General features: G+C 47.1%; 1 protein-coding gene across 2 annotated transcripts in view; it reads right to left on the bottom strand.

Annotated features, from left to right (window-relative positions):
* The window catches only part of Fbln5 (fibulin 5), a 72,028-nt gene extending 57,801 nt beyond the window's left edge, over positions 1-14,227 (bottom strand). The window contains exons 1-4 of one of the 2 annotated variants that reach the window (XM_038337720.1): positions 12,485-14,227; positions 8,201-8,255; positions 6,060-6,111; positions 3,641-3,895 (exon numbers count right to left, since the gene is read on the bottom strand). In XM_038337720.1, coding sequence (XP_038193648.1) covers positions 3,641-3,895; positions 6,060-6,111; positions 8,201-8,255; positions 12,485-12,501 — 379 coding nt within the window. In that variant the 5' untranslated portion in view covers positions 12,502-14,227. Of the gene's footprint in view, positions 1-3,640; positions 3,896-6,059; positions 6,112-8,200; positions 8,256-11,950; positions 12,397-12,484 lie in introns of those variants that run through there. The other variant, XM_038337719.1, reaches the window with a different exon arrangement.
* Positions 14,228-14,693: the final 466 nt, after the last annotated feature.

Here is a 14,693-nt window from a genome sequence, read left to right as displayed (position 1 = left end):
TACATCTACACAATGGAGTACTACACAGCAGAAGAAATAATTACATCTTGAAATTTGTGGGCAAATTGATGGATCTAGAAAACATCATATTGAGTGAAATAACCCAGACCCAGAAAGACAAATATCATATGTACTCACTCATAAGTGGCTTTTAGACATAAAGAAAAAAAAAGCATCCTATAATTCACAATCCCAGAGAACCTAGACAACAATGAGAACACTAAGAGAGACATACATGGATCTAATCTACATGGGAAGTAGAAAAAGACAAGATCTCCTGTGTAACTTGGAAGCATGGGGACCATGGAAGAGGGTTGAAGGGGAGGGGAGAAGGGAGGGGAGCGGAAAAAATATATAGCTCAATAAAACAATTAAAAAATGAAAATAAAATAAAGAATCTTTACCTTTTTTAGATAATTCTATAATATTAAACTCATTGGGCATCTTGCATTTGCTTCAAATCACAGAACAAAGTAGAAGCTAAAGAGATGGCGGCTGTGCCAACAACCACTAACCTTGGGTGACAAGAAGAAAATCAGCCATTGTGTTCTCTCAACTCTTGCCCAGAAAACAAAATGTCATTTGAAAAGGGAGCGAGCAAGGACTTTGCTGGTAACACTGATTTCTACACTGGCTCTCTACAAGCCCTTTAATAAACCTTTACAGCCCATGCATCAGGGTCGTCATCCAGAGCCTGAACAGTTCCAACGAAGACCCAACCTGACACACAGTGTGGCCACAGACAGGTCTCTTAACTTCTCTGTGATTTGACCCTTTGTAGACAACATAAATACAAGCTTTACTGTGTTACATGCTGAGGACCCATGACCCTGAGACACAAACACCAAACCAGTGCTTGCTGTCAGGACTGGGGCTGCTGTTAATGATGCCCTGAGGTTTGTTTTGATGGGGAGGAGATGCGCTTTTCTCTCCATGGGCCGCCAAAGCTTCAGAAATGTCTCCAGGTCTCACGGAATTCTCATCACTTCCTCAGGAAGAAGTCATCCCTGGCTCCAGGAATGCCTGTTCTCTCCTGCACACACCTGACCATCTCTTCCCTGCTACCTTGCTCCCAGCCCCCTGCCTCCTGTCCCAGTTAGAGAACTGCCATTCCCAGGCCTTCGTCTGTTCTGGCCCCTTGCCACCACCTCTCACAATGCCCATAGGGGCCTTGGCCTTGGTAAGTCAGGAAACGGCGGGGTGGAGGGAAGGGAAGTCAGAACTCAGAACTTATGAATGCATAATGCTGAACATTTTGGAAATGGGTGGGCCTAGTGCCAGTCCTTGCTGGGGTTCCAAGATTGTACTCGGCTTACAAAAGAGCCATTATTAAAGGCTCCACATGTCTATGTAACAGGTTCAGAACCACAAGCGGTATGACGTCAGAGTGATTGCAAGATGAATAGGCTTCCCAGCCACGTTCTCAGTGCCAAGAGCCTTGAGTCCCTGGAAGAAGGTATGTGTGAGGAAGGAGGACCCAAGGAGCCCTAAGGAAGTGAGTGCCCAGCTGTTCTACAGAAGAGGTTAGTGAGACGGACCAAGAACTGTCCACACCAGGACCAGATGAGACCCCTTTCAAAAGCCTGGAAAGCCTTCAAACTGTTATCACACCCCTTCCTCGCCACACATGTGGTTAGTCACTCAGCTCATCTGCCCTCCAGGTGTCTCCTGGGCGAGCAGGGCCTCTCTCCCTCTCCACACTTATATATAACTTATATATATATACTCTCTCTCTCTCTCTCTCCTCTCTCTCTCTCTCTCTCTCTCTCTCTCTCTCTCTCTCTCTCACACACACACACACACACACACACACATACACACACACACACACACACACACACACCTCTTTTGGGGCCATTTCTTTTCTGGGAGATGAGAGCTGTTAGCTGGGCTCACATCCTAACTCTGCAATGGCCTCACTTGCTGGAATCCATATTTACCTTTCCAAAAAGAAAGAGGTTATAGCTAAAGAATGTCCAAAAAGTTATTTCCAATTACAATGGCCTATTGTTCTGCTCTATGTCATAAGGAAGCAAGATGCTATCTTCTCCCCCAGAGCTATGAAGCCTGTGGCTTGACTGGGTTCCACATTTTCTTTCCTAGGCTTGCTTCTAGTTAAGGTAAATCTCAATCAGCATGTACACATGTGTCCTGACATACACCCCAGGTCCTTTGAGAGCAGCAATGCAAATTGTGAGCTCAGGTATATCCAGTTTTCTCCAGAGTGTTGAAGGACATATATTTACATACTGTTTGCATATATTTAAATGTAAATTCACATCGTTTACATGAATATATTTTATATATTGTAAATCAGTACAGTCTCTCTAGTTGTTGGTTACAAACCAATACACCAAAGCCCTGAAACCCACAAAATCTTATTAAGTAGACTGATGGTCTCCCACACCACTTTTAAGGCCATGGGAAGAAAGTATTAGAATTTCAATTCATATTTATTTTTATTGCATTCTTTTAAATTTCCTACTTCTTATGTGTGCTTTACATTCCTCAAACCACAGGAGAATAACAGGATGCATGTGTCATATATAAACATGCCTGTAATGGGAATCCAAGCCCAAACGGATTTGGCAGAGGGGGTGCTCAATCCAAAAAGTTGGAGCTTTTGCTGTCAATCTCTCCTCACTCTAGCTCCTCCAAGGCTGGAGACAACTACAAGGTTTAGTCCAACGCCTGCCAGAGGACTGGGCAGGACCCCAGGCAATTGTACTCCAAGGCAGCACTGGCCGATAGAATCTGAAGCTCTCCAGGGTGCTGCCAGTCCCTTTGGGACTCGTGGCATATGGTGTCTGCTTTTCCCCTGAGTCACCATCATCAAGGTTCCTTTAGACATAAGAACACCGGCTCTCTCCCAAGAAGCTCAGTTTCTTTTCCAGATCAGCTTATGTTGGCTCTCAAGTCTACTCGGCAGCAATACTCAGTCCATTCAGTACGTAAAAGAAAGGGCGTTGGCCTGAGTCTGATGAGAGGCATTGGTTATTTAGTTGAGAAAACTTGAGGTTGATCATCAATGAGATCAAAGAAGTGATAGATAGGTGGATAGATGTATGTATGGATGGATGGGTGGATGGATGGATGGATGGATGGATAGATGTATGTATGTATGTATGTATGGATGGATGGATGGATGGATGGATGATGGATGGATGGATAGATAGGTTATAGATATATGATGGGTAGATTGGTGGATGATAGATAGATAGATAGATAGATAGGGAGATAGATAGGGAGATAGATAGGGAGATAGATAGGGAGATAGATAGGGGATGGATGTATGGCCTGATAGATGATGAATAGAAGCTTGGATGGATGGATGATGGATAGATGGATGATGGATAAATGGATGGACAGATGGTGGACAGATAGGTAGATTGGTCAACTGACAGAAAGATCAAATTGGTTTTCTAGAGAACTGTTAAGTAAAGGGCAAAACTCAATTCCGGAGTCAGACAAGGACCCAGAAATATATCTGGAAAAGAACATTATGCCATCTATAGAGAGCAGATCACTGTCTGATGGACACATTTCATGGCAGCTAATTTCATTTGGGAAGACACATTTAGATTCCGACAGTGCGCTTGAGAAAGTGTACCGTGTGGAAGGACAGAACTGCCCTACTCACCTACACACTGGTTGCCCTCATCCATCTGGTACCCAAAGCGACAGACAAGAGGCCTTGAAATGGTGGGGTAGTTGGAAGCTGGTACTGGTGGAGCAGCTGCTGGGTATGGGCCTGAGTAGGATGTAGAGTAGGGATTCGAGTAGGGCCCTCGATACACTGGGTTGGTTCGAGGGATGCACAGATACCCGCCATTCTGGTTGACACACATCATGTCCCCACGGCAAGCCTCAGGGATGGTCCGGCATTCATCAATATCTGCAAAGGCCGCAGAAAAGACAAGTGTCAGTGGCCTCCTGCATGATACGGAGCTTGTGCATACTGAAGCAGTGCAGATGGAGGGGAATGACCCTCCAGCACTTCACCCGGCTCATTACAATCTGATGCTCCCCACATCAGCTAAACTGACTGAAAGTGACCTGTGCTATCAAACATTCTCTTTAAGCCCCATCCACAGAAACCTGGACTATTGCTGACTTCATTTTTTATTTCAAGAATACATATGTAATCCAGAAAAATGTGCTCTTTAACATATAGGAATATAGTAAATAAAAACACCCTTGAATTAATCAAAGAAAGCAACAGTAAAAATAGACACGAGTGCTTGTGCATATAAAATTATTCCAGGTACTATCCTGTGTATTTCCTATATATATTTTCTTTCTGAAAAGAAGAGAGCAGGCCTAAGAATCGTTCCCATTTCTATTCAAAGTAATAGCTGGGCAAGAGAAAAAGAGACTTTTGCGCCCAGAAAGACAAGACTTGGCTCAGACCTAGTACTTGCTGAGAAAGCAGAACATTGCTTTCAAGTTGGTTCACACGGTGCCAGCAAACAGGACCACAACTAGTCCTGTTGGAGAACAGCTCATGCTGGAAGGAGGGTGGTGGTCTGTCTAGAAAAACCAGGCTTGCTAGGGCGGAGTCAAAAGAGGCCCCAGCTCTGGCTCCAGTGGGCAGCAGACCTGGCTTTGGGTCCTGGACCCTGTCACCAGCTCTGGAGCCTGCTCTGTGTGGGCCTGGATCCAGGCAGCTCGCCCACCATGTCATCTGAGAAATCCATGCCAGCTCCCAGCTTGAGAACTGAGAATACTGTGATTCAGAATGCAATGGTCTGTTCTCTAGTTAGAGTGACGGGCTGGACGAGAAGGCCCCTGTCCTCTTTGTCCTGTGGTGAATCCTGAGCCTGGGTCTCCCAATTCATTCCGCCAAGCCATCTGAAACCCCTCTAATTCTCAGTTGATGTGACTCAGGAAAGGCAAATGATTTGACCTAAATCAAATCTAATTAAAAAGCCAACTATTCTCCCAATATGGAGGGCCACACCTTACCCTCTCTACATTCTCTATGTTCCGTCCACAACATGCCATACCTGAACTTCCTTTTCAAGCCTGGTCATTGTCTGTGCTGTTCCTTCCACTGTGGATTGAGATTTCTTGAGAGTCCTATTCATCCTTCAATACCCAATTCAAACTGGATCTTTACCACTCCTTGCTGAGTCTGGGCATAAGGCACCCCCCTTGCCTCTGCTTTTCAGGGTCCATTGCCGTTACCACCACTCAGCAATGATGTTGCCCACCAGCACATCACTATAGTCACTGTGTCTAAGCTTCTTTCCACTAGATGTCGTGGGAGAGAATGCCCTTCTTCAAAGTACTTCCTCCTTCCTGGGACCTGGGAATCCATTAAGCCGCAGGGCTGATTCCATTCGTGTTACTACTGATCAGCTGGCTTTGAGATGGGAGCATTCATCCTAGATTACATACGGCATGCCCAGAGTGATTGTGTGAGTGGTTAAAAGCAGAAGAAGCTAGAAACTTGGGCAGAGATGCTACAGTCAAAGAAGGGACCCGTAAATGTGAAAGACTCTTGACGGCTGCGGGTGGGGGAACAGGCTACAACCACGGAACAAATGCAGTTTCTAGAGTCTGGGAAGGGCCTCCCCAGACAACCAGTAAGGATGAAGGACATGAAACCTAAAATTTCAGGAGGGCAGATTCCACCAACCACTCCCACGAGCAAAAAGGTACTCTCTCTCCTTGAGTCCCAGAGGAACACAGGCCCACCAATACTTTGATATTAGCATGGTAGACAGATGTTGGGCCTCTAGAGGACCCTAGGATCTGAAATGTGCACCATTTAAGCTAATATGCTTATGAAACCATTTGGAGGCAGTACTGGGGAAAAGATCCAACAGAAATGCTTGTTGACAACAGAGGCCAATGCTTTGACCCTGGGCAATGCCTAGCACAAGCACACGAGCAACAAGGATGCCATTGGCTCAGTCCTTCCATCACTGTGTTCTTCCATGGAGAAGGCATACAAAGATTTGACAACACTGGACAACAGCTCTGGCAGAAATGTCATGGCAATTGGGCACTCACCAAACGTCCCCACTGAATCAGGGACTGTCAGTATCACATACCTAAGCACTGTCCTGTCTGGCGGTCCAGGTCAAAGCCATTTGTGCACTGTTGCTGTGGAGAGGAAGAGAGAAGAAACAGGCCAGGTCACTTGATGTGCATTCTTTGTTCCTATAAAAGCATGGCAGAGCATTTGGGAAGAGGAGTAGAGGGGAGAGGCACACTTGACACCCACACAGGAAGCCAGTCTCTATTTGAAAGTGTGTTCTTACAGCCACTGCATACTTAGAGATGTTTCTCAAACCCCTAAAGCAGCACCTCATGAACCCCGCTTTCATCCTTGTAGATTTTGTCATGCCAGAGTGATGAGGAGCAGTCATGGCCACATAGGAAGCCACAATGCAACAGCCCTAATTCTAGGGATGAAGACACCCCCAGTGCCATCCGCCTACCTCTCCATAGAATCCCCAAATAACTCTTTGTTCCCTATGAAATTCTCCCCAAGTCTCAGCTGTATTCATAAACCAAAAGCTACATAGCAGATGTGACCAATTTTCTAAGCAAAGATGATGGGGATATTCCTTCATTTCAATTTCAGCAAGGCAGTAGCTCAAAGGACACACACTGGCAGTCCCAGAGAGTTGTGATTTTACCTGTGACCTGAGCTAGAACTGCACATACATTTTTTGTTTGCTTTTATTTTCAAGATAAAAATTTTATTGTGTAGCCCAAGCTGGCCTTGAACTCATGGTCTTCCTATCTCTGCTGTGAACATTTGTGCTTTGGGTTGTGGGCTGAGCCACCTTTCCAGCCTTGACTATGAACTTTTCAAAAGCTGAACAGGGAAGAGTTCAAGGGCCCCTAGCAGGTGCCTGGCTTCTGATACAGGTACTCCTATCTCTAATCATGCCGCTAGCCTCAAGGTCAGGTTTCCCTGGGGTGCCGGGTGATTTGTGAGGATGCTGAGCTTGGCCTGGGCTACAGCTGAGGGTTCCAGGCCTTAGAGCCAAGGCAAAGGACCCAGAAGAGCCTGGAGTCTGTACCACAGAACCGAGGAGACCAGACCCCAGCCCTGCTCTCCAATTCAGTGCTGGGGAAGAATGGGCTCAAGCCTCCAGTTTAGTTGGTTTCCTGTTCTCACTGGGCCCTTACTCTCTTCATCCCTTCCCTCTGCCTCAGTTTCTCTCTCTACAACAATAGAGTACTGTTATTTACTTTTAAGTGGTTACAAAGAAGAAATATGTTACTATATATGCCTAGACTAATTTGCATGATCTTGTAACCACTGTTTTTTGTTTTTTTTTCCAGGAAGGTCAGTCTGAGTCATCTAGTGCAGTGGTTCTCAGCCTTCCTAACACTGCAACCCTGTAATACAGTTCCTCACGTTGTGCTGTTGCCCCCAACCAGACGATTATCTTTGTTGCTACTTCATAACTATAATTCTGCTACTGTTATAAATCTTGATGTAAATATCGGTATTTTTCTGTGGTCTTGGGTGACCGCTGTGAAACCCTCTCCCAATGAGTTTGCCACCCACAGGTGGGGAACTGCTGATCGAGGGACCCCTCCCACATTACTTAGGACTGACACACCTGGTCCAGCCCTCCGTGTAGCTTCACAAATGAGACACTACAGCTTCTCTCAGACCCTCACCTTGACCCCAACCTTGCTGTCCCTTGCACACTCCTCCCAGGCGAAGGGACACCCCCCACTCCAGGCAGCTGAATTATTCAACCCCACACACTGTACATTGGGATGTTTGGATAACCTCCACTTCTCCACGTCCTCCCACCTTTTCCACTAGGTATTGTGTGGATGGAGACACACACAGACCCACCCCTCGGGGCTCTTTGCAGCATTCCAGGGGCATCCTGACCAAAAAACGAAACAAAACAAAATAAATCCCACCACATTGAACTGCCAAATATTTAAGTTAAAATGAGTCTCCCTGAGGGACACAAATGAGGCAGCAAGATTTGATTTAAATAGACTTAGATTTGGAGCCAGGATGTTGAGCTCCAAGACCAGCTTTGCCACTTGGGGCCTACATCACCTTGGGCCAACCTCAGCCTCCCAGTGCTGAGGGCTATGATCTGTGAACCATGGAGTGTCTCCTGTTCCTGTGTCCTGGGATTCTAAAACACATCACTGGCCTCCCTTCCGCTAGTTTTGTGACATGCTTCGGGACAACTTGAAACCTTACCTGTGCATTCCCATGGTGTGGAAGCCATAGTGCCAAGATGGCAACCGTGAGTATCCTGTGGGAGGCGAGAAACGGAGAGTGAGTTCCAAGGCATGTTTAAGTCCAGAAAGCCTGGGTCTCCTTCTGCTCTGGCATTTAGACGGTGGCTTTACCTTGTGCTTGCAAATGGATAGGACACACTCAGCAGAACCCAAGGAAGAACCCAGTCCCTAATCACACCACAAGAACAAGCCCCTTATGCTTACTTTGTGAGTTGGAATCATGAGTTAGGTCACATGCTGTATACAAGAGTTTGCTACTTAGGAGCAAAAGGCCAAAGACCCACATCTGTGGCCTCAACCAGTTGTCTGGGTCTGTCATCATTCTGCATGGAATCTACCCGAGTTAAGCATTATTTAGACATGACTGCAGAGTCGAGAGCCACTGTGTCTTTAATCATGAAAACTAGATCATGAGGAGCTTTGTGTTCACAGGAAGTCACTCCGCCAGAACTTGGAGCCCTCAGTTCACATATGTGAGGACAAGGTTTGAGTGGCCCAACAACCCAGGATCCATCCTAGCATGCAGCTTATGAGAACCTCCATCCCGAGGGTAAAAGGCTGAACAACCCATGCAATCTCCAGAAGAAAGACAGCGGGAAACAGCAGGAAATGTCATGACACCATAGCTCAGCCAACATGGCCACCCACAAGCCAGTAAACAGCTCTTCCTGTGGGTAATTTGGTTCTTTGCTGTGGCTAAGCTTTTGTCTGGTGAAACTGTGGTCACCAGTATGCTTTAGAACTTCAAAGTCTGTGTCGTTCACACCCAGTAAGATGCCTATTTGTGCATTGTGCTCATATCAGTGTGTGTGAGTGCATTGTATAAGTGTATATGCATGCGCGTATGTGTGTGCGTGCGTGTGTGCGTGTGTGCATGTGTGCGTGTGCGTGTGCGTGTGTGTGTGTGTGTTCTTATGGAGGCCAGAGGCTGGCATCCGATACCCTCCTCCGTCACTCTTTACATACTGAAGCAGGGTCTTTCACTTGCACCCAGAGAAATCAAACACTCATATACATAAAATAATGTTTTTAATCTTAAAAGAATCACAGAACAGAAAACAGCCAATACAGGAGGATGTGGATAGAGCATAGCTCTTGTGCATTGCTGATGGGAATGTAAAACTGGTGACCCAACAGGCCCAGAGCATAGTCCCCAGAGGCCCGAGCATGGGACCAGACAGACACATGTACTATCATGTTCACAGCAGCACTTTGAACAATAACCAAAAGGTGGACACAGTGCCATTGTCCATGCAGTAATGGGTAAACAAAATGCAAACACACACACACACACACGCACAAATATTATTCAGACCTAAACTAACTGGAACATGATACAATATGAAAAGCTGGGCACATTGCTATGTGCCTGTAGTCCTAGCTGTTTCCTTCGAAGGCCAAAGTGGGAAGGTCACTGAAGCCCAGGAGTTCAAGACTAGCCTGGGCAATATAGTGAGATCTTATCTTTTAAAAAAAGAAGAAATTAAACAGTACAAGAAGGCAGATGAGATGGCTCAGCAGGCAAGGGAACTTGCCTTCAAACCTGATGATCAGGACCCACGTAGCAGAAAGAGAGAACCACGTCCTGAAAGTTATCCTTTGACCTCCATGCAGGCACCATATCCCCCCCCCCCATAAATATAAATAAATAAATAACATGTAACTAAAATAAAAGGTGTAACAGCAGGGCTGATCATGAGGACAGCATGCTGTGGAGTGAGTGGGTCTCACACAAAACCACGCAAAATTCAACTTGTGTCACATACCCAGAGTTTTCAGACTGGGAACAGAAAGCAGCATGGTGGCTCCCAGGGCCAGGAGAGTGTTTAATAGGTACAGAGTTTCTTTCATTTTCCCTTCTTTCTTCTGTTGTTTGTTTTGCTGCCGGGGCTGCTGTTTTGCTTTTGAAACAAGGTCTTACTCTGTAGCCCAGGATGACCTACAGCTCACAAAATGGCCCAGGCTGTCCTCAAATCTGCAGCAGCTGTACCTCAGCTTCCTGAGTGTTGGGGTTACAAGCCACAAACCATTACAGCCAGCTTTTTTTTTCTTTTTAAGACAGGGTTTCAAATGTAGCCCAGGCTAGCCTCAAACTGGCTCTGAAGTCCTGATTCTCCTGCCTCCACCTCCCAGATGCTGGGATTACAGATGTGCACCACAACACAGGGCAGGGTACAAGAGCTGTTTTCAGAATAAAGAGTCTTGTAGCACAACGCAAAAGGTATGCAGAAGCGGGGATCTAGTGTTGTTCAGTTTTGCTAGCATTTATCGGGCAGCCACCGCTTGAGCTAAGCTAATGGGCAGGAGCTATGCAGCTGCCACCCACCTGAGCTAGATGCTTTGCAGCATGGGCCAGAAATGAGGGCTGACTTTGATGAAAATGCTAGAAAACTCAGTGTGTGCCGAGAGTCAGGCTGAGGGAGGGACAGGAAAGTCAGAGGCGGCATCCTGGAGGAGGTGCTCTTGAATGTCTCTCTCAGCAAGGCTAGGAACTTGGAGACCTGGTTGACCTGGCTGGAGTCTGAGGCTTGTAGCCACCCTACACCACGGCTCTATAGTCCCCACCTTCTCAGAATGAGTGCTCAGAGATTACAAACTCATTGACATCCCTGTCACATGGCTCAGGAGAAACAGCAGTAGGTATGTAGGGGATCCAGAATTAAAGCGGCATCCCGATAAAACTGAGCCTGATGTACTGGAAGATGCAGATGTCCTCCTGCCTCCAGTCCTGAGCAGACACGTTTCCGTTTCGTCTAAACCACCTATGTGAGCCAGGTTCTCCAACACTGGAGACAGCTCTGACCTTATAAAGTGCACAGCCAAATCCCGGGACTTTTTGATATTTGCAAGAGCCAGACTTTATATCTGGAAGGAATGAGAGAACAATAACAAATTTATTTTCCAGTCTGTATATTATGAATTTCAATGTTTTCCTGTTTCTTCACATGAAGTTTCCTTTCAGGGGGTTATAAAATCCTGTCTCGTTTATGTTGGAGTCAGGACAGCCTGACTGTATGCAGTGGACTTCAAGAGCAACTGGAAAAGGCACGCTAATCCTACCGGCTTCTCCCCCTACCCCACTCCCCATTCCTTTAGACAAGAGCCAACCCAGGGCCAGCCAGCCTCAAGCCCAGCCTCCTGGAGGAGCTGTGGCTGGGTCCTGGGGGCAAAATAAGCTCCAGGCTAATGGAGAGGCTTTCCAGAAGGAAACAGTACCCAGCTCTGCTGCACTCACATCAATAATAGCTGTACTTTGTCATGAAAACCCTAAAGAAAACCTCCAAAAATGAAGCATAATTAATACTGGAGAAGGGAATCTGTGTTTCAAGCTTTCCTTTGGAATCTGGGTCTGCCATCCCCCTCCCCCGCCCCCGCAGCACCCATCCCTACCCCCAAAGGAAAGTGAATGAAGACAGAACCTCCAGCTCTCAGAACTGTCTGTCACTGATAATGCATTGCTGGTCTGGGAAGCAGGGTGACAATACTGCCGTGGCTTGCCATAATACGGCTCAGTTTGTATTAGCATGCATGCACCCCTCCCACACGCAAGTACACGCAGAAAAAGTGTGCAGATCTGTGCAGGGCAGCTATGTTTTCAAGAGATGTTGGAGAAAGGCAGAACAGATGTCATCCTTAAAGTTCCTCAAGGCTCAAGGATTACTTGACTGGAATTGCAATTTCCGCAAAGAACAGCAAAGCATTTGCTTACGTGCGTCTCTGTTTGCAGTGTCCACTGTTCCTTGGCTCAAAAGTTCTGGGTCCCATGCCCTCTGTGAATCGCACACATAGAGCAAACGCAGCCAGGAGTGTTCTGAGACTCCCTCGGCTTCGGCTTCTCTCGCAGCCTTTGCAGCAAAGCGATTGCTGGTGCCTGGTGCCTTAGCCAGCGGTTTCCCAAATTTAAAAAAATATGTAGTGTGATATTTTGTAAAGTGCGCAAAAAGTTGCTACCCCTTCCAAAAAGAAAGAGGAATGACACAGAAAGGTTGTCTGCAGCCCTCTCTCGAGATGCTGGCTCCTGACACTGTTAGAAAAATCCCCACTCCCAAATGAAGGCTTCGCGATGGAACCTTGAGCAAGCGGCGCAGCTTTTTGTAATTAAGTGTCATTGCATCACTCGCTAAACTCTTTCCCAGCGCCCTGGCACGGGCGGAATCTCAGCCATAGCCATTTTCCTCCATCAGGTCTGGAGTAAGGTTTCCCGAGCCTGGAGAAAGACAATCTCTGGAGCCTCCGGACCTACCTTTTTAATCCTGGCATATCCAAGATGCGCGGGAGGAGAGGCGACTCGAGGAAGGCAGGCTCTGCCGTAGGACCCGGGCGGCTTGATTCCGGAGGGGCTGAGTGGACTGCACCGAGGGCTGGGGCAGTGCTGGGTGCTGGGAGCCACTGCAGAGCCCTTGCCGCCGGCACCTGGTTTCGCTTAACCCCCTTCAGTAATTCAGCATTAAACCAATTGGAGGAGGAATGTTAAAAATGAACACTTCATTTTCTAAGTATGTTAAACAATGCAAATGGGGCCTCGGTCTGGACACAGCTGGTTCAGATTACAGCGCTCACCAACTGGCTAGACTCCTCACAACAATCTTGGGGCGTCTGCCAGGGCCAAGTGCTCAGCGCTGGGAGGGGAGCCCAGCAGAGCGCGGTCCTGGGGGGCGCCGGGCCTCCCCTAGGCGGAGCAGGGCCCGCGAGGGGGAGTGTCGTCAGGCCCTGTAGAAGCAGGAACTTGAACTCACTACCAGGGACATGCAGGATGCCCCCAAGCAAGGATGTGGGGCAGGAGCAGATTGGGTAGAGGAGAGGAAGGGAGGCTGTGTGAAATCAGAACCTCATTGGGCACGGCTCTCCTTGGCGGCCCTCATCTCCTTCTCCTTGGCTTTTTCTTGCTTTGATTTGAGTTAGTGTCTCTGATCTTCAAAGTAAGAATGGTAGACTTCACATGGGCCCTGAAGCCCTCTTTCCTCTCTTCCCCTCTCTTCTCCAGGCTTCTTCTCTCCTCTCTTCTACCTTCCCTCCTTTTTGTTTTCTAGCACAGGAACCTGCTCTATAAAGTGCAAAAGTACCAAGGACACTGCTCTCCAAAAGACATGACCAGATCGCTGCCCTGCAAGCTCTTCCGCGGCTGCTTCTTCTGGGCCCCTCGAAAACTCACTCCAAGGAGGGCCCCTCTCCTTACCACAGCTCTGAGTAGCAGGAACTGGTTGTTTCCTTGGAGATGGGGGGTAAGAGAGGTCGGGTGACTTCTCCTCTACCACACAGCTATCGGAGATGCCAGCGAGCCTCCCAAGTCCACATCTTTATTTAGCCTTTTCTAAGGATACTTGCTGTTTTAAGGAAATGGAATCCCACTCTAAAACCTCATTAGGCTAAACAAGGGCAGCTGGACGGTGATGCTGTTAAAACTCGGCATCCAACTGGCGTGATCGTGTGTGTGTGTGCGTGTGTGTGTGTGAACGTCTAAGAAGAAACTACTTTTAGGTACATCTCATTCACAAGGTTGTGCATCCTTCCCATGGTTCTAATAGCCAGGATTATAAACAACCTAAGGTCCATCAGTTCGGCACCAAGGGAGCTAAATAAAGAAAATTCCAGGATTGGAAGATAAATGAGTCATCAATCAAAATGGCTACACAGTCAAGCTATCTGACCAGCTCCATCTATGTAAAATCCGGTCAGGCAGGGACTGGGAGGGACAAGGAAGCCTCTCAGGAGCTCCTGGTGGTAGCTTCTGACCAAGGTGCAAACTCAGCCTTCATGAAATTGTGCTGTAACATTTTTTAAAATGTTCAAGAGGCTCCCTGTACACTAATATTGGAGAATTTCCAATATATTTTTATTTCAAATAGTAGAATGTTGACAGTTGCATAGATCAATGTAGTAGATTAATATAAAAAGTATGACTGTGGGGCTGGAGGGATGGCTCAGCAGTTAAGAGCACTGCCTGTCTTGCAGAGGACCTGGGTTCACTTCCTAGGACCCACATGGTGGCTCAAAACTGCCAATAACTTCAGTTCCAGGGGATCTGATGCCCTCTTCTGACCTCCAGGGGCACTGTGCACATGTTGGTCACAGACATACAAGCAGGCAAAACACCCCTACACATACTATAAAACTTTAAAAAAGTAAAAATAAACAAATATACGTAATCTAAAGCTTTGTAAAAGTATGATTATGGAAGGAAGAAGTCAACGAGCCCAAAGCATCCAAAGGAAGTTGTGGAGCTGTGGATGAACCATGCCACATCAGGGTTGCCAAGCTCTCCCTGCACACAGTTTGTAAGTAACAGTATCACAGGTATATAAAGGCAGGAAAAACATGGTGTATAAGGGGTATTAGTGACTTTGGTTTCAAACCTCCACGCTGTTTATTTATTTCACATCCTGACCACAGTTTTCTCCCCTTCTCTCCTCCCATTCCCTCCAGTCACTTCCCCACCTACCCCTCCCCCCAAC

Source organism: Arvicola amphibius, chromosome 7, assembly GCF_903992535.2.
Source record: "Arvicola amphibius chromosome 7, mArvAmp1.2, whole genome shotgun sequence".
Lineage (NCBI taxonomy): Eukaryota > Metazoa > Chordata > Mammalia > Rodentia > Cricetidae > Arvicola > Arvicola amphibius.
The sequence above is the reverse complement of the archived record's forward strand: the minus strand, read 5'-3'. Positions and strand labels throughout refer to the sequence as shown.